The sequence below is a fragment of the Momordica charantia genome (genome assembly GCF_013281855.1).
Source record: "Momordica charantia cultivar OHB3-1 chromosome 2 unlocalized genomic scaffold, Mcharantia_2.0 BLBB01000002.1, whole genome shotgun sequence".
Classification (NCBI taxonomy): domain Eukaryota; kingdom Viridiplantae; phylum Streptophyta; class Magnoliopsida; order Cucurbitales; family Cucurbitaceae; genus Momordica; species Momordica charantia.
The window spans coordinates 9211976-9237869 of NW_028275160.1; the positions used below are offsets into that span (position 1 = coordinate 9211976).

Here is a 25894-nt window from a genome sequence, read left to right on the forward strand (position 1 = left end):
AGATAAGAGATCTAACAAATAGTTTATGATATAAGTGGCTCTCATTGTTAATTGGTTTTGAGATAAAATTCAGCTCGATAAATGTTTTTTATTTTTTATTATTTGTTTCTTAAAAAAATGCAAATGAAAAAAGTTATCAAAGAAGATATAAAGTAGAGAGAGAGAGTTGTATTTCCAACTTCCAAGGTACCGAAGCCTTCGGTTTGGTTATGAATCAGGTGACGTTAAATAATAAGATAAATTTAAAAAAAAATAAAAAATTGCACACAACTTGGAGCTTGGCAATGTGGAGCTGCCATTGCCGTTGCCATTGCCAAGCTCCACTTACAACAATATGGATTGAATTCAATGGATCGTCATTGTTGTGGGCCATGCTTCCTCTCTTTCCCTCATAAATTCTATTTAATTATATAATCTCTCAAATTCATAAACAATTAAATCTATATTTATTTATTTATTTTTAAGTGGGTCAATCCAATGTAGAGTCATTGATATTTGGATATGTGTGTTGGACGAGAAATTCAATAAGAGAGAATTCGAATTAATGAACTTGTATTTGTATTTTATGTATGTGAGTGTTACAATCTCTAATGTATAATCTTCTGATTAATTCTCTCAGACGTGAACTTTAATTTAAGAGTTTGTGAGCTTGTTCTTGAATCAATAGTTGATGCCTTCAGCTTCTTGCTCGTCGAAAGATCTTTGAAGTCTTCTGCTTTTGAAGGCTTTGACTTGTTGATGAAGTTCTTTGGATTGTAGCTTGATGAAGACTTTGTGAGGTCTTCGGCTTTGAGCTTATTGAAGAATCTTTGAAGTCTTCGACTTTGTGCTCGTGAAGTTCTTCGGCTTTGCAGCGTGTTGAAGTTCTTCAGCTTTGCAGCTTGTGAAAGTTCTTCGACTTTGCAGCTTGTGAAGTGCTTCAGATTTGCAGCTTATTGAAGTTCTTCAATCAATTTGATGAAGACTTTGCAGTTTGATGGAGTCTTCAAGTATTGTTGCTTGGGAAGAGAAGATCCAATGTTCTTGAAATCTCGTACTCTTCAAGTCTCGATGCTTCGCTTGACTCTGAATCCAATTCTTCTAGCTTCTTCTGACTTCTTTTTTCTTTTTTCTTCTTCTTTCTTCTTTTCAAACGAGGGGTGACCCCTCTATTTATAGAGTTTTGGTGGGTCTTTTATGGGCCATGGGCTTAATAGCCATGGACTTGGACCCAGTCTCTTCATAAATTTTGATCCAATTAGTTGATTTCATCGGACGGCCATAAGAGAGACACGTGACACAACTTAATTTGTTGATTTAAAAATTAATTTAGGATACGTGTAAAGGAGTAGATGTCGATTACCGCGCACTGAGCTATGCTCATATTAGCAAAGAGCGTAATTGTTACACATTATATTAGGAGTAATCGGTGTAACATTCTATTAGTTGATATTTAGAATCATGTCAATTTGTATAAATAATAAGCACCCTATCTAATTTTGATGTTGTATATTCCACTACGTTTATGGGACGATTAAGATTAACAAACTAAGGTCCATGAATGAAAAGTAGGATCAAGCATAAATTTTTTAAAATATAAAGATAAAATCAATTAAAGTATAGAGACAATAAAATAAATTTTGGGCTAGTATTTCATTGGTGTATTGTATAAGTTCAACTAAAAATATTAATAAATCTCTACCTCTTAATTAGTAATTAAATAATGACAATTAATTCTAGGCCGATCTTTAGTAGTAGTAATAATAATAATAATAATAATAATAATAATAATAATAATAATAATAATAAGTAGAGTACTTAAATCATTCGTTCAACCTTTTTCTTTTTGCCTTTTTTTTCCTCCAGCATTAATATCAAAATTTCATAGAAAAATATATGTTCGTGACAATACTAAAGTTGAATTAGAAAAAACAAATATTTATAATTTACTTAAACTTAAATAAATACGTGGAGACAACATTTTACAACTCTAAAAAAATATAAAAAAAATAATAATAATAAAACAAAATAGTCGATCATTTAAAAATAATTTCATACATGAAATATCTCCTACTATTAAATAATAATATTATTATATGATGGTGGTAAATAGAAATGTTAACGTAACCAAAGTTTTAAACATCGATGAAAATATCAAGGTCTCAATTTCATGAAAATATTTGATAAAAATATCGATAAAATATCAATAATCAAATAGATATTTTCAAAAAAGTTAAAAACATAAAAAAAATTTTAAAAAAATTTAAATTAACATAAGGATTGTTTCATATTTCTAAATAAGTGAAAACTATTTTTCCTATTTTGTTGATATTTTTGTAATCTGTAGATATATATGAAAATATGGATGAAATATAATGAAAGGTATAGTTGAATTTGAGAAAGCCTAGAAAATTAAATAGTAAGGATAATAATAAAAAAGTTAGGGCCGCAAAGTGAAATATTTAACTTTGGGGGGCCGCAAGAGGAGAAAAAGAATATTAATTGAATACGAAGAATCTCTTGGCCCGATATTGATAAGCTCCACTGGCGGTGACAGACCGGCGTCGGCTTTTGCACTACTTCCAATGCTTTTATTATATAACTAACAAATCCAATCCTTACCTTACCTACAAACGAAGGAAGAATATTTTTCAAACACATTCACTGTACTTTCAATTCTATTGAAATGTGGAAATTTCGGTTTGGTGAAAATTTTATGAAACCATATATTTAACAATCTAAGTTAAGGTTGTTGTGATTATTTGGAGCCAAAATAAATGAGAAGAAAAAAAAAAAAAACTTTGCTAAGTTATTGGGCCAAGAAATCACAAGGCTCAATTTCACCTTAGTCTGGTGTCATTATAAGGTTATTTAAATTGGCAATCGTGGGAAAGTATTTCTTAGGTGTTGTTGCATGAATACTTTCAGGGGTAGCATGGTAGCAGGCAATTAGCAAAAGAAGAAGACGAGATCCCGAAGTTGCAGTGCATCGTTGGTAACCAAATCTCGTGAGTATTGAAAGATATATTTTTTTTCTATTCTTGTATTTTCTAAGATCATATTGTTGTAGTTCTTAAAAGCTAGGTGCCTTTTGTTGAGGTTTAATTTGAGAGATGTGTGTTGCCCATTATTTATCCCAAAATTATAGTAGAATCCGTTGTCGCGGAACACTAGATGTAGCCCATAGTTGGGTGAACCAGTATAAATTTGTTTGTGTCGTTTCTGTGCTTCCCAATATTTTTCTATTGGCTTATTTCAACTGACGAACTGTAGTAGAGGAAAATATTATTGGTACGTAAATTTTCCCAAGAAAGCTCATCTAAACCAGTTTACTATACGTAGTTTGTATATCTTGGTGACACAGTCGTATATACAGTAGTTGTAGATCGATGGTCCAACCATGTAATCGAGACCTATACACTCATTTTCGTATGGCTCTAGATCCAATCTTTATTATAGCGGATTAGTTAGTAGATGATCCAAGATCACCCGAGATAAAAAGACGCAACAGATTTACATATTGATGTAGATCAATACCCAGATACAGAACGAGACAGGTCCATATCAGTAATATAAAGTGTTGGGTTTTGGTAAAATATTGGAATAAAAGTTGTCTCACATTGGAAGAATAAAGGATAGTCTCCATGTGCTAGAAGTCGTCGTCTCCATGTGCTAGAAGTCGTCCCTCATAGGCTTGAGTTTTAATCATCTAAATTGAAATACTTTAAGCCTGTAGCTCTAGTTAATAAATCTGTGATTATAATAATTTTTCACATAGTGGATTTTGGAGTTTTTCCACATTAATTTGTGTTTCTTTATTTTATTGTTTTTTTTAATTTCTCACTTATTTCCTGCTTATTCCTACGATAAACGGAGCTAGATTTTTTCCATTTTTGAGTATGCTCTGTGGTTGCAGAACTTCCGTGTTTGGTTGTATATATGTCTGAGATTAAGATGTCTGAAAATGAATTATATATAAATTTAAATTTATTTTGTGTGATTACTCTAGAAATATACATTTTATCTCATTGTAAACATTGATTAATAACAAATCAAATTTAAATAAAAAATAAATAATAAAAAATAAATTATTTTATATTAAGCCTTCTAAATTTTAAATAATCAATTGAATAATTAATATTAAATGTTATTTAACTAAAATTCAATATATACATGTTTAGCAAAATGATATATTTGTATAAAGCTTTCCCTTTTTAATAAATCTATTATAAATAATATATCTAAATTCATGTAGTTGATTTTATTTAGCAATCAATCTTAATAATTATCATTTTATGTGTTTAACAAAATTGATCATTTTCATCTTATTAATTGCATCAATTAATTACATTTAAAAAAAAATTAAGTATACACTTTAATAAATTAATTTATTACAATATAATAATTAATTTAATACATTATTTGTAAAATTTTAATGTTGTTTTATTAATTATAAATTTAATTTAAATATTTTAACTAATTTTAATGAATTAATTTGAATAAAATAAAATAAATAATTACATTAAAAAAATTATTAATTTAATACATTACTTGTAAAATTTTAATGTTGTTTTATTAATTATAAATTTAATTTAAATATTTTAACTAATTTTAATGAATTAATTTGAATAAAATAAAATAAATAATTACATTAAAAAAATTATTTAAATGAAAAGATATATGAGTAACAAACAAGACTTTACTTGCCCATGTCCATTCCTACCCAAAACCTCCCAACCAAACGACCTCTTAAAGATAAAAAATCTCTCTTTGGCAACTACCTTTCTCTCTTGTTGGATCGGTAAGAGATACTTAAATATTCCTATTCTTCTATTATATTTTAATTGAAGTAGTGATTTAGTTCATGCAAACCAACTTATTGTATATAATATATATTTCTAAGTTTTAACGGTAGGTGTGATAATTCAAATATATAAATGTATAATATTTTAACCAATGGAGGATCGAGATCCAAATCATCAACAAATTCAATGTGATAACTGATAAATTTCTTACATCACAAATAGATTGAACAGATTTTATAGATACATAACAAAAATATGTAGGGATATAAATCAATCACTTCACGACTACACTGTACTATCAATTTATTTTATTTTTTAATATTCGTGAGTATCCGAACCAGTTTACATTCATCTTGACTAATCTCATGGAGCAGTCATTTGATACTACAATATTTAGTGTCAGGAAACACATAGAAATTAATTCTTAAGGTAGATGAGATTTAAACTCATTCTCTCTTATTTTACCCTAACCCCTTTGAATTTACCCAAATTATATAGGTAAGTTTTCATGAGACATGAAAATAAGAAAAATTAGAACCCACGGTGTGGTTTCTGATGAGATGAAACAAAATCGAGATCTCGTCGTTTTGATTTTTCGATGGTCTAGGGTTTTATTTGTCGCCATTTTTTTGCTTCTAATTTCTAATGCAACTGAACTTTAGAATCTATGTACATTTTTTCCCCTCTCAAAATTTAAATTTAATTTTACGGTTGGCTTAAGATATTTTGATACTAAAAAGAAATCTTCAATTTCCCGTTAAATTAGGGTAAGAATATTTGCACTCAAATTATATCGTTTTTTTCCCTTAATTAAACAAATTTGATAGTTCATAAAGGTACGTAATTAAAATGGTAATGATTTATTTATCACTTAAAAGTGCCAATTAAAGCAAAATTAATGTGTGGTTGATTTCGATATTTTCAAGCCAAGTATATATGGTAATAATTATGATATAATATAGGGAAAAAGAATCTAATTTTGTCCCTGAATTTGGTGATGTATATTAATTTTCACCATAAATTTGCAATATCATCAAATTTGGACCATAGACTGAAATAGGTGTTTGCAAATTTTAGGCTCGGTACAATTTTTACTGATTGACCCACTAATTAAAAAAAAAAAAATGTAAAAATCTTCAAATATTCACTAATTTCAATAAGATTAAATTTTACACAAAGATTAAGTTTGATTAATACAAAAAATTGATTATTAAATGATGTTTTAAAAATTCACAAATTTTAATTAAAACATACCAGCTCTAATATCGTTTTTCTTTGAAATCTTATCAATTTCGTTCCACGAATGTTTTACCATTCATTGAATACATTAAACATTTTTTAATGATTCTTCAACTGAGAACTTATAAGAAGGTAGAATTTGCAAAAGATTGTAAAACTATATTTGAGATGCATTTCAAACATAAACTTGTTTTAAAGATTTTCAAATTGTTTTGTTTTTTGAGATTTTGTAAAAATTGTTTGGTAAAAATTAATAAAGGGGAAAATATCCATAAACTTGGGTAGCTATACCATATTTTCAATTTCTTCCCATTGAATCTTAAACTTGGATAAGTATAAGTACTCTTTACTTTTAATCTTTATCATATTTATAATTAATTTTAAATTTTTTTATTTCTAACCCATTCGTATTTTAAAGTTTTATTTTATTCTTGTTTTTTAGTACGATGGAGATTCGAATTACAAATTGGTTAAATTACAAATTTAGTTACAATGTAGTCTTTATAATCTTAAAATTTTCCATTACAAATTTCTCAATTTGATACCAAATTTAGAATTTTATTTTAGTCTCTATGGTTGAATGGCATTTTTTTCTACATGGCAATTAGTTGATGTTTCCGGTCATATTTAGTTGACTATGTTAATCGACGAGCTAAGTAAAAAATATGAAAAACTAAGGATTTTTGGGTAGGTAAAAGACCGTATGGGGACAATTTGTGAGGTTTACCTGAACTATAAGAACTAAATTAAAAATTTTAAACTATAGAGATATAATTGAAACTAAACCTGAATTATATAAATCAAAATTGAAACTTTTAAACCATAGAGACCAAATAACAACTAACAACTAGCCAGAAATCAGAGACTAAATTCTCAATATAACCCGATAAAATTTTATGGATAAAGCATTTTTATGAAAGGTTTTAAGCCCCAAAAAGCGAATTGCAACTGCAGCAAAGTCAGGATTATGGTTCACATTCAAACTATTGACATTGAAAAAGAAAACTTTATTACATACAATGAAGGCAAGCAATTGTCATATTTTTATTCAAAGTAGAAAACAAAGAAGCAAATCCTTGGAGCTAGAAAGTGGGTATTTTTTTTATTTTTTATTTTTATTTTTTGGTCTTTTTATCTGTACTGTGATGAAAAGGAAGCTTACTTTGGGGTGTAGCAAGTCCAATTACAGCTTCACTGCAACTCCCCAACTGGTGCCTCATTTAGCCACAAGAAATGAATGAAGTCATATAGTTTAGCACTCACACTCACCTGCATTGAACATTGTAAATTTGTCAATGTCAAACCCAATGAATCCGATCAATATGGTGAAAGAAATACCAATGCGATGTATTGATAGTACTTTGTACGGTGTCGGATTAAGTCTTCTCATGTGGTCGGGACGCATTTTCTCGAGTTGTTTAATGCATCGATTCCTTATGTCCTTCAGAGCTGGTAAACGTTCTGCTGCTTTACCTTCAGCAAAAAAAAAGGAAAAGAATTGAGTTAAACCATTAATTGCATGAATTTCTAGTGGAATCTATGCAAGTGTTAGGGGCGGAGCAAAGTACGAATTTGCGCCTCTTGGTTTATTTTAGCTTGAAAAATATTATATAAAACAAAGTTAAGATTTTAAAGTTATCTTATCTCTGTAATTTCCCCCTAAGTTTTCAGAATTGAAAGTAAAATCCCCCCGCCCCCTATCAGTTCTGCCTGTGCAAGCTTTGTCACCTGATTTTCCAGTCCAGTAACACTTGAGGAGCTCCTCCACTTGCTGTGGCACCACATATGCTCTTTTCGATTCATTAAACGGGTGACGACATAGAATCCGTTCACCCACCTGCATTTTCACGATGAAATAGTTAGACTTTTGTCACAATAGTTACCAACTGTATGCCCAATAGATCTTTTAAAAGACAATATAGGTTCAGTTGTGTCAGCCGCTAAATCTAGCTCAACCTACTTAAACATAACTTAATGATTTGTTGAAAAACACGTATCTAAATTATAGGGAACCTTATGTATATGGTGAGATATACAAAGTGAAATTTCTTTTCCAGCAACCATATTTTTATTATATATGGCGCTATAGAGAATTCTGTGACTATTTTCCTTCCAATTCTAAGTTCTTTGAGGAGCTTTGTATCATCCTCTTGACTAAATGGGAGAGCAAAGATTATCGCCTATCAAATATTTTTTGTCATGAAAAATCTCTTACTAAAAAGGGAAAGAAAAATGCGATAAAATAGTAGCAAACAGAAAAAATAAAAAGAGGAAAGAAAAGAGTGGTATCAGCACTAATATAAGTTAATAAATACCTTAGGAGCCGGTTCATTCTCGCCTGACATTATATCTACCAGTGGATAGCCTTCTTTCCCATATAATCTAAAAATCCGCTTCTTGCATGGAATGGAGACCTAAAACAATGAAGAAATAAGTAAATAAACATTATAATATACAAGCACAAACCGAAAAGAATTTACTTCACAATTTTAACAAGAAATTACTTAAACATCACAACCTTTGAAACGTCTTCAGAAAGTTTAATTCGGGGCTGATTATTTATTTCAACTAGCTTGAAGACACATCCTAAAGCAGCCTGAGCATAACATGTAACCAAATAGGTTCCAATTCCGAATGCATCAACCTCATGACCCTGCATAGGATAAACAAATTAAGAAAAACTTGCTCAATCTGCATGTTCTGTTGTAACCGGTTGATAGAATCTCGATTCTATTATTTATGTTCATAAGAAGTTACAAACCATGGGAGAATTCGAGAGTTTCCTGCTCTCTATCCAAATACTATTCCTTAAGAAATGTTAAGAATGAATAAACCACAACTCAACCCAAAAGCTTAAGTTAATGGATGTGTAAATTTAATTCATTTATATGGATTTTCACACTCCCCCTCACTTGTGGATTTGGATAATTGACAAAACCCAACAAGTGGAAATCAATATAAATGGAGAGGAAATAACAATGCAGGGGTTTGAACACAGGACCTCCCGTTCTGATACCATGTTAAGGATGAATAAACCATCACTCAACCCAAAAGCTTAAGCTAATAGGTCGGGTAAATTTAATTCATTTATATGGATTCTCAACAAGAAACAAGCAAAAAAAAAAAAAAAATAATATCCGCCTCTCCTCAATCGAGATATACCCCTAACTACTAAAACCATCTATGCCCCTCTAACTAACTTAGGGCCTCACACTCGTAACAGAACTTCACCTCTCCCATTTCATCAGCCGCTCATCCCATATTTCTCTCTTGCTAGAATATACCTTCCTAATTTGGGACATATCACTAGTCTAGCTTATATATTTTCCGTTGTAACTGGTTCTGATAAGCTTGTTAGTTATTAACAAGTTAGTCAATTGGCTAGCAGCTAATTACACTGCACACCAACCTTTGAAACATATGTTAGCTGATAAGCTTGTTCAAATATTGCAATTTGTTCCGAAATAATAGCAAATCTATTACAAGTTAAAATTTTTTGTAGATGTGGCACAATTTTTGATAAGGCCCATAAGCATATTTCAATTCCACAAGTCTATCAGTGGTAGACATTTGTCTCTATTAGTCTCCTTACAAAATTGCCATATTTGTAAAATCTTATCCCTCGTACTATATTCGCAAATATCGAAAAACTATTTTGCCACCCTCCCCTATAAATAATGTCCTAGCTACTCGATATATAGCATCAATTTTCAAAGTAACAAAAATTTTAGACTGTGAAGGAAAGGTTTCCATTGGTTCTTGGTTGAAAAATGTGACATCTGAGGGAAACTTCCTTCCCGTGAGCAAATAACTACTGCTATACACCACCAAGGGAATAGATATGGGGCAATGGTATAGTCTATGTGAAGCAAAGTGGACATATCAACTCTTGACTGAGTTATGCTTTAGAATCACAAGTGCAGCTGGTTTGTGAGTGAGAATCAAGAGACAATTAATACTACTTCTGAGTATTTCATCGATTGAATGTTGACTTGCACGCCAAAGTCTTGGTTCTTTCTCAAAGTGATTGAACCCCATATCAGGTATACTTATGCAAAGGGACAAGAAGCTGAATTAGGTATGGAAAGTTTCATACGAGTGAGTAATACTAATACGTAGGGCAAGAAATGTTTTGCTGAATAGTATTGGAACATGTCACTTGTAAGGCTGAGTTTCCAAATGATTAGTCCAAAATGCATTACAGACTAAATTTTAATTTCTAACGTAGAGTATGTACTAATTCTTCTCAAGAGAATTTATCAGATTCCAATAAAGTGATAGATTCAAACTACTTTACTGAGAAGCACGTGTTAGGATCCTATTATATAAGAAAGTAACACTAACAATATAACTATATTGCACTATCAAAGAGAAATTACAATATCAATAGCCTTTCAAGAGGGCTATCTCTCTCCCAAGTTCCTCCTATTCCAAAACATGTCCCCTTTCTCTCCCTATACCTCTATTTATAACCAATTCATCCCTAACTAATTACCATAACGCTACTCCTAGTATATCCCTATCCCTAACTAATTACCATAATGCCCCTCCTAGTATATCCCTATTAGTACTCTCACAGAATGATTCAGTTCCTATTCAAAATCACTCAAGCTCTTAGCTCAAACTGAGGGGAGGGGTTTCATATTTCAGTAAAACGAATACAAAACTTTCCTAACAGAGGAATACCTCTCAACAAACACAACTCCACATAAGAAAATCAAGACCCTTCAATAGAAATGATTACCTGCTTGTTTAGAGCATCTAAAGTTTCCTCATTGAGATCATTACTGGCAGAAATACTTATTTTTCCAAATCCAGGCACCCCAAACTCCTTTTCAATGGCCATGAAAAATTTCCGTGCCTCACAAGACAAATATGCTAAATCACCAGAGTCCAACCTAATCCCTTTAGCTTGGTACCTACACTAAATAGCATCACAACTTAGTACTCATAGTTCAATAATTCCTCACATTACTCAAAAGATTGGAGTATTAAGTCATGGAATCAAAATTTTATAAGATAAGTGCAGATAAAGACATACAACTAAATGAAGCTAAACAAAATGTTAACAAAACCACGTACCCACAGCTCAGCCAACTAACTGAGCAATCAGTCGAACAAAGCAGTAAAATAGGCCAATTATAGCAAAAGTAAAATAGGCTAGGAACCAAACATTGCATTTCTAGTCGAATCATAAATGTACGTAGAAGTAAAAGAAATGAGGACAACTAAGCGCCAACTTAAAGGATAACCAAAAAAATTAGAAACCTTCCTCACCAATCAAGTTTTGATTCAGAAAAGCCATTATATTAGCACTCATAATTGTAAATGTCAATTGTACTTCAGTTCAGTCATACCCCAAATCATTGAGTGCCAGAGCAACTGCACAGAAATTAGGAATTCCACTCCGTATAACCTGGCAGAGAAATGTCAATATAGCATTTGTTATAAATGTAGGCATCAACCAGAAACATGAACTGTACTCAAATGAAGAAAACTGATTACACGCAAACAAATATATATACAGATTTGTTAAATGATCACAAATAGAATTATTAACATCTAGTTTATTACTATAACGTGTAGTACCCATGTAATTATTGTAGAGACTAAGGTTGGAGAGGATCCAATGTCATGTATTCTCATTATTAAAGTCTATATATATAGACAAATATACAAGATTGACCTAATCCTATAAGGAGAAGGTAAAGGACAAATTAATATTAATACAAGAATATAAAATATACTAATATCTATACTCTAACACTCCCCCTCAAGTTGGTGCATATATATTAATCATGCCCAACTTATTAGACAAACAATCTATTCAACTTGTGTTCTGTGATTTTTTGATGTCATTGGGATCACCTCAGAAGTTACGATTGATTTCTTCTCAGCCATAATAAACAAATGAACTTATTTGAACAAAACGACAAAACCAGACTAAACCACCCGAACCAAACAAAACAGATGAATTAAACTGCTGGAACCAAACCGGATTAGGTGTTTTCTGAAACCAGAAACCCTAACTGCTACCCTACGACAACCAGAGGGGCGAAGGCGATTGGCAGCGAGACGAAACCTACGAACAGCAATCGGAAAACAGCAGCGCTGGCGAATCAGCAAACGGCCGCGGTCAGCGGCGGCGGCGGCGGTAGTGAGTTGTGTTGGATAGCAATGAACTAAACCTCAAGGGACAAAACCCTAATGGGCACAGAACCCTAAACCTGGCTCTGATACCATGTAGAGACTAAGGTTGGAGAGAATCCAATGTCATATATTCTCGTTATTAAAGTCTATATATAGACAAATATACAAGGTTGACCTAATCCTATAAGGAGAAGGTAAATGACAAATTAATATTAATACAAGAATATAAAATATACTAATATCTATACTCTAACAATTATAAATGAGGTAATTTTTCTAGAGAAACTTGATCTCGATTAAGGGATTTCTTGAAACCAAATTCATAAAATATGGAGAATGGAGATGGGACATAAATCGAAAAACTCCTCCCCATCTTCCTCACTTTGTCACCATCCCTACTCACAATATACTCCTGAGTAATCAAATTTTGTTAACATTCTGAGGGGATTCATTTTGGGGGAAAATGAAGCAGAGGTGTCCCACCTTCACTATGCTGATGATGTCCTTCTTTTTTGTCCCCAATCTTCGGATATGCTTGCTAATTGGTGGGGGGTTTTCGATTTTTTCTTACTCGCCTCTGGTCATGCCCTTAATGTGACTATATCTTCATTGATAGGCTTAAATTGCAGTGCTTATGAAGTGGATTCGTGGGCTCAGTAGTTTGGCTGCAGGATGGAAAGCCTTCTTTTCTCTTATCTTGGCAACCAAAAATCTGTAAGCTTTTGGGAACCGGTGGTGGACAAAATGAGAGTTAGGCTTAACAAATGGAGGAATTTCCAGCTATCAAAGGTGGGGAGGCTAACTTTGGTCTGAGAAGTTTTAAATGCTATCCAAGCCTAGCTCTCATTTGGTCCACCACCCTCGTAACATTTCCAGCATGAATAGATCGTTCTCAACCCAAATATAGAAGAAGTTTCCATTAATATGACAACTACTAACTTCCATCTTCAAACTTAACGGCACTTCACAAAGAAATCAGTATCAACTTGCTAAAAAAAGGAACTAAGAACAATCTAACAACAGGGGAATCGGATAGAATCAACTAGGAGATAGGAAGGGGGAGGAGAAGAGGAGAGAGAACAGAGCATACTTACCTTCCTGATGTAGTAGTAAAATTACTAATTTGAATAATAGGAATGTGTTCTTTTTTTAGTTTCGTTTGTTGTTTAACGGAGTATTTGACTTGCGAGGAATGAGAAAACTTTTAAAGGGTTATACTTTAGAGAGGGGTCTTGGAAAGAGGTGTGGGCTCTTGGTAAGTCTAATGCATCTCTCGACATCTATTTTTAAGGACTTCTGTAATTATTCTTACCTTGTTAGGTCAATGGTTGTTGTTTTGGCTCCCTTATCTAGGCTGTGGTTTTGTCAGCCCCATTTGTATTCCTTCAATGAAGCTTAACTTCTCATTATTAAAAAGGAAAAAAAAAGTGTTTCATAGAACATCAAGAATAAATTGAAAATTGGATTCAGATTTAATAAAAGTTTAAGCAGTACTTAATTTTTATATTGACAAGTTTTCCTCCATGATTATGTCTCCTATAATTCAATTGCATCCCTATTCTATAAAAGCAAATAAAAGTTCTATAAAATGGTAAAAGTTCTAGTTAAAGGGAAATTAACTGGATAAGACATCTTAGTCGGAAAGTGAAAGAAGTATAACAAGTAAAATAAATTATTTAATCATAGTAGGCGTTTTAGTAAGTCTATTTAACTCACATCATATGTATCCACAAGAGCAAGGAAGTCGGTAGGAAATGCCAAAGCATAGGATGTGAACGCAGCCAGCTCACTTTGATTGGTATCACCAAAAGTGCCATGTAATGAAGGCAACCACTGCAAACACGTGCAGAGTTTTGTGTGATCATGACCTCTGATTTAGCAGAAATTATGATAGAAAACATAAAACAATTAGAGATCGTATGCATGGGAAAATCATAAATATATTCGTGAGCCTGACACAATGCTGCAAAACTATATGATCCCGAATTCTTTTAAATTGACAGTTCATTATGCATTTGATTCATGGCAAAACCTCCCTTTCCAGCTCACTCTTCTCTTATTATTAACTGCTACGAAACTTTACCACATAACTAAAAAGCCGAAAACATTTCCTCATGATGCAGCCTAGCATTTAACTCTCCGTAACAAAAAAGTTGTGAACAGAAGAGCTTACCCCCTCTATTTGTAGAGGAAATCAACCAAGCTTAATAACGAAACAACCTTGAAAAGTTAATTAACAAATTAACAGCTACTTGATAGGAAACAGATATTGAGATGAAAATTACTAGGAAAATAGTATTGATAGAAGTACAATTATAATAATCCAGGCACTTCGGGAGATTGGATTCTCCACAAACTGTTTCCGAAAAACTGCCTATCAACGTCAACTCCCTCTACTTATATCTGAATATAGGAGATAATAAAACCTCATGAACATAGTGATCTAATACCTGAATCTTGCTTAACCACATTTGAACTACACTAAGAAAATCTTCACACGTGCGTGAGCCATCACTGCTACGAAGTGACTTGTCTATGATCTCATCTGGGCTCTGCAAACCACACATTATATTATATAGCAATAAATTCGAACTGATAAATTCTTCTTACATAATAGTGTTTATGTGACAAGTGAAAAGGCCAAAACATTTCAACTGAAAAGAAATATAATAATTGGTCTGACCTACTTGAGGAGTTTGTTTAGAACACTGCATTGAACTTTAATGGACAATATTGATACTTTTAGGCTAAAATATGTTTTCAATATAAAATATTACCAGGTTTTATTCATATTCTTACGTTTTAAAAATAATTCATTTTATTTCATTCCTAATGTGAATCTATATTATCATTGGCCATTGATTAATAAAATGGAAAAAACTGATGTGCTACTAGCATAAATAATCACATCATGATCACAGTTCACATGCCAATGAAATTAACATCATTACGCTAACAAGTCAGCATTTCAACAAAGAAGTCGACAATTAGAGGCATTTCTCAAGCACTTTTAATAGCCAAATAAAAATGAAAACAAAAATTGAGATATGATTTCAAAATTGAGCGTGTTGAAGTCCTGGACTTATTGGGCTTAGAGGCCCATTGAAGATTGACCCAATCAAACAGGCGATAAAATCTCTTGACTCCAGATCTTCTACAAATTTCTCAGCCTTCCTTCCTCTTAATTTATTTAGATCGTCCATTAGGTTTATTACTGTTTTTTTCAACAGAAACATTTTTATTTAATGTAGGGAAGGATTCATGATTGGCTGTGGTGCTCTCCTATCACAATAGCTGGAACGCAATATGAGAGTTTTTAAAAGGTGAGGGTGCAATGCAAGGACTTCCCAAGTGGACGAAGCTGGGATCAAAACAAGGACGTCAGAGCCATCAAGGGGGCTTGGATGCACGGAAACCACTATGCCAACGAATATTTTGATTGCGAGGACTTCTCAAGTGGTCAGCCAATTTAGTGCTATTCTCACCCAAGCATGCTTTACGGGAGAGTTATGATGGAACCCAGTGCATTAATGCTCTGTGCAATGGTGTAATAGTTTTTTTTATGAGGAAGAGAGTAGAGACTGTCTATTGCATTTGAAAATCTATTCTAGTTTTAGTTTCTTCTTGATGTCTTCAGTCATAAGTTCTTTTGCAATAATTCCCTTTTGTCTATATATGCCAATTGGCATGTGTTTTGTGTTTCCACTACCTTTCATGAAACATTTTTTTTATCTAAAATATAAATGCGTGTTTGGGCAAACAAATCTGACTATTCTTTGTATTAATTTTCACTTCATTATAAAACTTGACAAAGAAGCTAGAGAGTATAATTAGAGAATAACAAACCATAAATGAGCTAACAAATGCATGGGAATGTGTTCCACGAAGTGGTATGCCAAATAACCTCCCAGCTGCAACATTGCTGTGTAAAGGAGAAAAGGAGAATGGATGTTAGCTTAAATTAATAATTGAAACTGCTAGAGATTGACAGTACACTTTTTTCATTTTTCTTCTTTTTTATAAGAAACCTGAGAAATATGTATTATAAACTTATAAACATAAAAGACAAAACAGCCTAAGGGCTGGGGTTGAGAGAACCACCACCTAACAAAACGCTAAAAGATGGCTTTTGAGTCGCTCAAAAACATGGAGAAGCTGTAATTACAAAAGAATTTCCAATTTGTAAGACACCACCAAGAAGATGTGTGCTATACATTCCTACAAAAGGTGTCAAAAGTAAAACTTTATCTTCAAATGTGCGCTGATTCCTTTCTAGCCAAATGTGCCAAAGAAGAGCTCTCACCGCATAATTCCAAAGGAATTAGCCTTTCGAGGTAAAAACCAGCCTGTCAAGGCTTCAGATAACTAACCATCGATATGTCTGTGAACACAGATCGAAATGCCAAAAATATCCAGTAGAAAGTACCAACCCCAGGCCGCAAAAGAGCAATAGATGAATAAGTGGTCTAAGGATTCACCGTAACTATTACACAAACTACAAATATAGGGGGAAATAGTTCAGCTTTTGCACTTCTTTTGAAGAACCTCTTGGATATTTAAGCTTCTATAGGCCAAAGACAAAAGGGAAACCTTGATTTTCTTAGGAATTCTAAAATTTCAAACGGGAGCAATAAGAGATGTCTTCAATTAAGGGGGGATCCTCTGTGGCGAAAGCTCCCCCTTTTCCTAAAGACCAATAGACCTTGTCATCACCCTCTCCAAGCCTTACCACATCCAGTAATGGAATGAGACCCACCCAACTTTCCATTTCCCTATCAAAGAGACCTCTGCAAAGGCCTAAATCCCAATCTCTTGAGTTCTCATGCCAACAATCAGCAATAGACACTTCTTTTTTCAAAGAGGTGTTGTAAATGTCCGGAAAAGAAGCTTGAAGAGTATCATCCCCTATCCATTTATCAAAACAAAATCTGATTTTTACCCCAATTTGCGCTTTGAAGTCTAAGAACTGGAAGAAAAAACCACTATTTTTTGCAATGTCGAACCAAGGTCTCCCCCTCGCTTTACCTTTACGTATAATAATGGACCACTCATTGGGACTATCATCATAGATACTCCTTGTCAATCTTTTTCATAGGGCCTCCTCTTGAAGGAATCCCCAAACCCATTTCTTTTGTTGGAAAGCGCCTACGCCCAAACCTCCTCTATGGCTTCGTTTCTTTAGATGTTTTGGGATTGTTTGGGCCTGTTCCAGAGATTGTAGGGCGATGATGGAAGAAGTGCTGTTATTCCCCCCATTTCGTGACAAAGGGTGTTTTCTTTGGCAAGCGTGCTTTCTGGCTACTCTTTGGGGTATTTGGCGGGAGAGAAACAATAGAATTCCCAGAGATTGTAGGGCGATGATGGAAGAAGTGCTGTTATTCCCCCCATTTCGTGACAAAGGGTGTTTTCTTTGGCAAGCGTGCTTTCTGGCTACTCTTTGGGGTATTTGGCGGGAGAGAAACAATAGAATTTTTAGGGGAGTGGAGAGATTTGTGGATTATGTGTGGGACCTCATTAGATTTAACACTTCTTTATGAGGTTCGGTCACTAAGGCTTTTTGTAATTATCAGTTAGATATCATTCTTTTGGATTGGAGCCCGTTTCTTTAGGGGTTTCCTGTTTCTGGGCTGTTTTTTGTATGCCCTCTTTTGTTGTTTTTATTCATTTATCTCAATGAAAGTGCAGTTTCTTATAAAAAAAGAAATCGGAGAGAATTCTTCCCTCAATTCACAAGGTGATTGCAGCCACCTTTTGAACTTTCACCATTCCAAAATTTTTTTTTTCAAGTAATCGTGAGTGTTCGAGCTAGCTAACTAATCTCACAGTACATATATTGTCAAACTAATAGAACACTCAAGTTGAAAGTCAACATTCTAATAACATCCCAAAAACTCATATCAATACCATGAGAAGTTCTCCTTTTCCCATAAAAAACAGTGGAGTTTAATACAAGACTCCAATTCAAGTTTTGGAAACTCATTAATATCTTGTGTTTCCGCAAATACTAGCTGCTGGAATTGGCTTCAACCATTGTAGAATATTTTATTACAAAAAATATTTCTGAAATAATAAACTAAAATAACGTGTGAATGCCGATTCTAAATTTGAAGTATGTATCCTATAGGAATAGTACTATTAAATAGATTGGAGGAAATATATGAAATGGAATTACTGCAAGATTATTGGCAGAGATGAAAGTTTACCTTGTTGCATCAAACCCTCCAATATAGCAGTACTTTGATGCACTAATTCCACCATCAGGTCCCTAGGACCAAGTAACGATGTCTTCTTCATGAGGATAAGCTAAATTCAGCACTTAAAAGAAAGGACGCAATGAAAGAAATAGAAACCTGAGCTCGCCGAAGTCCAAACTCGAGAAGAATTTTAGATTTCCCAGCAACAAATCGATGTCTTGCGGCATTTGTAGCAACTAACGATGCATAATTGATAAGATTTACAAATGGAGTTTCTAGTAACTGAACTACCTGGAAAAAAAAAGTTAAGTACAAATGTTATAATAGTTATGAAGATATTCTAGGATGAATGTTTTAGAAAGCTAAAGGCTGTCTCGAGACTTTTCCTCTTGAATTTGTGAGGCGTAAGTCTCAAGGTAGTATGAGATGTAAGCCTCAAAATTAATTAAAAATTTATACAAATGCTAAATTTGTGTGACCAAGTATTGCTAAACATAATATTTATATAAAAATATAAAAAATAATCACCCTTTTTTGTTCAATTTTTATTTTAGTAAGAAACAAGTTCATATACAAAAAGCCACATGGAAAAGTTACAATAATGTCTTCCAATTATAGACTAGGTCATTTAGATTGTAACTATTAAGGAAAAGTAGAAGCATTGCACCAACTTAGAGCTAATACGATGACTCTATTATAAAAATAAATAAAAAATTAAAAAAAAATCTCAAAAGAGAGAGTTGTGGCATTGAAGATCCTATTATTCTTCTCCAACCATAAACTCTTGCTCCCTCTTTCTTAAATGGATGACCAACCAGTAGAGTGTTAAGGAAGAAATTGGGGCTGTTCTGTAGATCTGTTTACCACCCAAGAGCCGAGAGGTTCCTTTCCGAAAACCTGGTAGCAAACTCAAGTGATGATGAGGTGGCCTTGTGTTTCTGATGCCCTATAACATAGATGGCAGCGATTTTGCGGAGAATTTTTTGAGTGGTCGAGTGACCAAGTCCACTTGTCAGCCAATAGGGGTGAGCATAGTCTTGTTTAAGATGTGTGATAGGCACATACATTCTTCAACTTCTTCTTCCTTAAGTGGTCTATGGAAGCTATAATCCCAAGATTTGCTGGTTTTGGACCAGAGCTCTGTGATTTTGGCATCTCTTGTTCGATGTTATGGAATAAAGCCTAGGAAAAAGGAAAGCCAAAGTCTCATGTTCCAGCCATTTGTCTTTCCAGAAAAAGTTGTGGCTATTTTCTCCCACCTGATAAAGGGCATTTTTCTTGATGAGGTTGGTTTGTGTCAAGATAGCGCACTAAGGGCCTTTGTAGGAGCTGTATCGACTGGTAAGCTAAATTGCCAAGGATGTCCCATCATACTTAGCCAAAATGAATTTCCTTCAAAGCTGGTTGGTCTCTGTTAAGAAACACCAAATCCATTTAGATAGCAAAGGAGAGGTTCTTTTCTGTATGTTACCTGTGCCCATGCCACCATCGAGAAGAGGGAGTTGAACCCTATTCTTTTTTTGGATAAGAGACAATGTATTCAAAAACCCAAAACAAAAGAGACAACCTAAGTGCAGAGGGTTGAGAAACCCTCCCCCAAAGAACTAAACAATTGCGGCCTTCCAATTTCTAACTATCAAATTGTAGGCTGTAGTTACAAAAGAATTTCTTATGGTTTATAGACCACCACGATGCAATATGCTGTACATTGCTACAAAAACTATCCAACAAAGACTTTTTATCTTCAAAAAACCTACTCTTCCTTTCTCTCCAAATGTGCCATGAGACTACCCTCGCCACACACCCTATTCCAATTGACAATGTTGCTTTCCTCTGGTGCTCCATCCTTCCCAAGAAAATCCCTGAAAAATTTTTCCACCCTTTTGGCCGCTGACCTGAAATTTTGAAAATTGATAAATAATAGGTAGGTAAATTAGCAAGTACTGATTGGACAATGGTGGGTCTCCCCCATTGGAGATGAAAAGATTGCTCCACTTGTTGAGACGGTGCTCTAGTTTTTCAATGATGAGCAGCCAGAAATCATCCTTTCTGAGGCTGCCATTCAAAGGTATTCCCAAATAGATGGTAGGCCAAGAGCCCATTTTAGATCCCCATGCTTTGGCAATAGCTGCCGTTTTCAAAGAATCTATCGAGATGCCTAAGATTTCAGATCGCTGTAGTTGATGTTGAGGCCTGAAGCATCCTCAAAGGTCTTGATGATTCTGTGGAGATTTTTTATGCTAGTCGGGTCCTTGCTAGAGAATAACAGAGTATTGTTAGCAAAAAGTAGTTGACTAATCTTAATAGAGCCACACTTGGACAATAACCCGTGAGATGGCCTCAATTTTCTCCTTGAATAATCCAAATGTTTTGAGCTTGCTAAATTTAAAGCTTCCCAATAGTGTGCCTTATCAGATCTCTTTTTGGGTTACTCTTCCAACATCATTTGGGAAGCTCTTGTTTCACTTTAATTCTATGTTCTTTACTTTATTATGCTCCTCTTTCACCCCATTTTGAGGTTTGTGTCCTTGAACACTAGTGTTTTTTTCATTCATCCATGAAAATTTAGTTTCTTGTCCAAAAAGAAGAATAAGCAGCAGCCAGCTAAGAGCATCCCGTCACCATGATGAAGATAAAAGAAGACAAGGGGTCTCCTCTCAAACCTCTAATGGCAGAAAACTTGCCTCTCGATTTTCCATTGATGATGATAGAAAAAACTAGTTGTGGAGATGCATGCTTGGATCCATTTCCTCCATTTTGCCCCAAAGCCCTTGTGGTGTAGTACTGTATCTAAGAAATCCTGAGTCGACCATGTCAAAGGCTTTCTATAGGTAAAGTTTGAACACTGCTCCTTCTTGCTTCCTCTCTTTCCATTCATAAAAAATAATCAACCCTTTCAATTGTCACTCAAATAAAAATTCTAAAAGGATATCTTTTATATCAACAACTATTATCATTAATAGGATTGACTTATTCTATAATTTTTTTTATCAAGTTTAAGTAGTAAAAGTATTAATAAATTAAATTGCCACGACTCACGTATTAGCATTTCATACACAAAAAAACCTTTATATTTTTTAAGAATGTGACAATTTGATAATATTCTTCAAATAATTACTTAAGGCATAAAGACTTTAAGCCTTCGAGGTAATCAAACCTTTTAAAACATTGCTAGACGTAATAGTTATATAAGAATATAAAAAATAATCACCCCTTTCAATTGACTCTCAAATAAAAATTCTAAAGGGATATCCCTGACATCACAACTATTATCATTAATAGAATTGACTTACTGTATAAATTTTTGTCAAGTCTAAGTAGTAAAAGTAGTAATAGATTGAATTGTTACTGCTCAATGGTAGCATTCCATGCACAAAAAAACCTTTATATTTTTGCAGGATGGGGCAAATTGATATTATTCTTCTAATCATTACACAAGGCTTAGACTTTAAGCCTTAGGGCGTTTTCATGGGCGTGTAAGCCTCGAGCCTATCAAGCCTTTTAAAACATTGCTTGGACGAATAAAAGAGATATAAATTTGGTTCCTGAATCCGATGTCAACTATTTCATTAGAGGAAAATTTTCTGGATACTTACAGCAACAGGCCCTTCAACCCTCACTAGGGGCACCTTTGGGAAAACAGCTGATCCCTCTGAAATAGCATAGACTTCAACATCAGAACAGTTGATTCCTCTAAGATAATCGTAGAACGCATCCTATATTTAATCAATAAAAGTTCTTCAGCATCAGAACAGTCAATTCCTCTATAATAAATTAATAATCAACAGTAACACATCCTATATTTAATCAATAAAAGTTAGCTTGCCAGACAAGAACCTCTTATAATAAAGCTTGCATCACCAGATATCAAAATTGAAATTCAAAGGTATTGGGAGATATAACTAATATGGTTTTGATATGTAACTAAATGTGAGTACTTTACCTACTATAAGGAAGACCATACAAACCAGTTCTTTTAGAACTCCTGGACACAGAGGTACAATCTATAGGTTTAAGGCCGTAAGATCATATAAACCAATTACTTTTAGTTAATAACAAGCCCAAATATGTTAATAGTAACAAAGGATCTACATTTGATAACCACCCAGCCAAAAGATAAATGTTCGTTCAAAGAGCTAAAATATAGGAGTTCTTTATTATGTCAGTTGAGATTCCTATGCTTCTTAGGTACATCCAAATCTTCATTTTAGTATTTCTATTTGCGTGGACTAAAACATGAAATTTGGCATGCATTATTCTTGTAATCATTAAGAGGCAATAGAGCATGTCTTTCTATGTTGTGTGGGACAAAGGAGGTGACATGTGGCCAATCTTTATTAAGTTTTAAATTAATTTAGCAGCTTTACTTGTAGAATGCAACATCTGATTAATTTAAACATGAAGTGGTCTACCACATAAACCAAAGCAGAAGTTGACGTCTACGAACCACATAATCAGTAAATTCGGTTACCTCACAGGATGAAGGTAGAGACTTCTTGATAAAAGAGATTTCTTCCTCTGTGAATTTGAAATTAGCAATAAGTCTTATGCACTCCTCTAAACCAGCAAAAATTGTATATTCACCACCAAAAGGATTCTTCCGAAAATATAAATCAAACCTGAACCACAAAAAATTCACACAATTATCGTTCTAAATAAACATAAGCATATTTTCCCTTAAAGACATCTCCAAACAATGGCTTCAATATATTTTATTGATTTAGAAGGGACTGGGGGGACTGGGGGTCCTTATAGCTTTGGATGAGTCAACCAGATTGGAAAAAGTGGATTTTCAACTTCTAGATATTGCAATAAATTTAATAGCCCAGTAAAGGCTGAAATCAGTTCTAGGAGGCCGTACATACTCGAATAGCTGGTTAAATACCGAGATGAATTTCCAAACTCAAAAATATGGATTTTGTGAATAGTTTTTTAAGTTTAAAATGATTTTCCAGATTAACATTACAAAGACACTTCAAAAGTCGAAAATAGCAATTTCCAACCCAGACTAGTGTATCATCTACAGCATAAAGTCAAAAAATAAAGCTTGGGCAAACGCTCCACCAAAATTTTTTAACTCTGCGGCCCAAGAAGATTGAAGGTGGTCATTCTAATTAAAGCATTTTTTGTTTGTTTAGAAAAATAGCATCTAAGTGATTGATTAACCATTCTGTACTGAATTGTTCTTTTTGTCACACTTCATTCAACCCCACCAGGTCAGAATCCTAAATTCTTCACAATTTCGCACTTTCTCCATTAAACACCATGCCCCGGGCTCCAGTGGGTTCATTGATGTGTTCTTAATACAGGAAATAAATAAAAATCCAAACAAAATTTCCCCTCAATTCAATATTACAAGTTTCCAACTCTGTTGCAGCTTAGCATGTAATCAGCAAACCAAAAAAGACAACTAAATTAGAGAACAAAAAGAAAAGAAAGAAAGAAAGAAAGAAAGAAAGTCAAGATAAAACAAGCCAGCAAAGACTGGTTACTAAAAGCCAAGGAATGCACAATTTTCATTTCAAACCACAGCTCTATACACACTTCTTTTCATTTCCGTATCAAGTACGAAATCTAAGCAACAGAAACGACGCATTGTGTAAAGATACAAGAAAGAACTTACACGGCGCGTTCTTTATGCTTGCCGGCTTTCCAATAAGCATAAGCCATAGTGAACTGATAAAGATCCGTAAGCAAAGGGGAAACCATTGGATTGGTGGGTCCGTCCACCACCCGAGCCGAAGAATCTCCATATCTAGGCCCGTTCGCCTTCGCCTTCGCCTCCATCGCTCAGAAAGAAAAAGAAAAACTCCACAGAATCAATTGAAGCTCGTATGGAAATTACACACAGCAAAGCTTATAAAAGCGAACAAGAAGTATTCAGTATTCAGTTGCAGAGGAGACCGTTAATGGAGAACGAAAAGGAAGAGAGAAGCTGAGCAACAAATCAGAGTTTGGAATTTGTTTGTAAATTTTTCTGTTAATTTAGAAGAAGAATGTTTAAGAAAGAAAGAAAGGGGGAACTCAAGTCTTAAGTGAAAGAGAGGAAAGAGTTGCCCTTGTCTTGTCTCGAGCCTTGAGATCTTGTTTCCAAATCGATTTTTTACTCTCATATTCATGAAGTTTTACACGTTATAATAAAAATGTCGAGATCTCAATTTTTAGAAATATTATAAAAATAAAAAATCATAAAAAATATTTAAAATAACATATAAACATTTCAATATTTTAAAAATGAGTTTAAAATAATTAATATTAATACTGGTATTTTGTTGATGTTTTTCATATTTTATCTATTTTTCTCGCATTCTAAAGAAACGTCGATTTATTCCTCGAATCTATGTATACATACAAATATCGACATGTTGATAGATATTTAATATCGTGAATATTAAAGAGTGGAGCGAAGAAGAGGGTGGTCCACGATGACAAAATTAAGAGATGACACGAGTGGAGAAGATGAGAGGTTTGTGCTCATAAATTTATTTTAAATTTAAGGATTTAAGAAATGAAAATTATTTTAAATTTCTAATCTTATTTGGAACCTAATAGATGTTTTTAGGAAATTACAAATATAACACATAAGTGATATGTATTTTTATGTATATAGCAAATTTATAGATGTTTGTAATATTAAAAAAAACAAAAAAATAATGATATTTTTATAAAATACAAATTTGTTTTGATTTTCGTAAATTTCTTTTAATCAATTTCAAATCAGTAAAAATAATACTTTTTGTTTGGATGCTAAAAAAACCTAAAAGAAAATAACTATTTTGCAATTATATTCTTATAATTATATAGACATATAAACCTAAATCCCAGTTTCAAAAAGAGAACCTAAATCCTAACTTTTAAAATAGGGGTAAAATTAGGAGGAGGTCAACTTTAATTTAAAATACTGACGAAATCCAAAACAAAATTTCAAATGTGTTTTTCTTTTCAGACCAAATACCGATGGACCGAAGGCACCCAAAACCGGACCGAACCATCCGGTTCGATTCCTCAGTTTTGACGGTTTTCTGCACGCCCCTCATACAGTGATCTTAACGATTTTATCGACTGGAATTTTTCATGGAATCTCCTCGGCAAACTCGAGGCAATTTTTCAAAATTTTTTTATAAATGAAAAATATTAATTAGTTAAGATCCAGGATTGGTTCTTTACTTGTAATATGATATTGTAGAAAACCATAAGTATTTTAAAATCATAAATACATAAGATATATTTTAATATTTTTCTAAAAAAAGAGAGAAAAATATGTTGGAGAAGAAATCCAACTAAAAGACGATCAAGAAGTGACAGTTGGAAGTGAGACCATTGGGGTAGAGGAACGAAGACTATCATGTCTACTAGATGGTAAAAGCGACGTGTTACAGGGTGCAGATAGCAGTCTGCATAAAAGACATATTGGTAGGTAGTAGAACACTTGCTGCACACCAATAATGTCATCGCCTGACAGTCTACATCCCGTATTGTGAGCAGTACCATTTTGCCGTGTACGAAATGTCCTCCCTGGTCGGTCAA

The 25894-nt window shown here is 33.4% G+C and overlaps 1 protein-coding gene across 1 annotated transcript; it reads right to left on the reverse strand.

The window, feature by feature from the left end:
• Window positions 1-6988: 6988 nt before the first annotated feature.
• Window positions 6989-24451, reverse strand: NAPRT2 (nicotinate phosphoribosyltransferase 2). Its single transcript, XM_022293802.2, has 15 exons — window positions 23991-24451; window positions 22839-22986; window positions 21964-22083; window positions 18524-18658; window positions 18377-18438; window positions 16020-16095; window positions 14624-14725; window positions 13890-14006; window positions 11381-11439; window positions 10768-10942; window positions 8542-8676; window positions 8339-8437; window positions 7752-7860; window positions 7384-7496; window positions 6989-7292 (listed from the first exon to the last, which is right to left on the reverse strand). The coding sequence occupies exons 1-15, from the start codon at window positions 24152-24154 to the stop codon at window positions 7215-7217; spliced, it is 1692 nt and encodes a 563-aa protein (XP_022149494.1). The 5' UTR covers window positions 24155-24451; the 3' UTR covers window positions 6989-7214.
• Between the last annotated feature and the right edge of the window lie 1443 nt (window positions 24452-25894).

Bases quoted from the DNA above. Each gene is read 5' to 3' on its own strand.
- NAPRT2 (XM_022293802.2), bottom strand. From the start codon at position 24,154: ATGGAGGCGAAGGCGAAGGCGAACGGGCCTAGATATGGAGATTCTTCG. The intron at 18,439-18,523 runs GTTTCTATTTCT...ACTTGGTCCTAG, and splicing joins TTGGACTTCGGCGAGCTCAG to GGACCTGATGGTGGAATTAG. The intron at 14,007-14,623 runs GTATTAGATCAC...ACGTGTTTGCAG, and splicing joins TGTGGTTAAGCAAGATTCAG to TGGTTGCCTTCATTACATGG.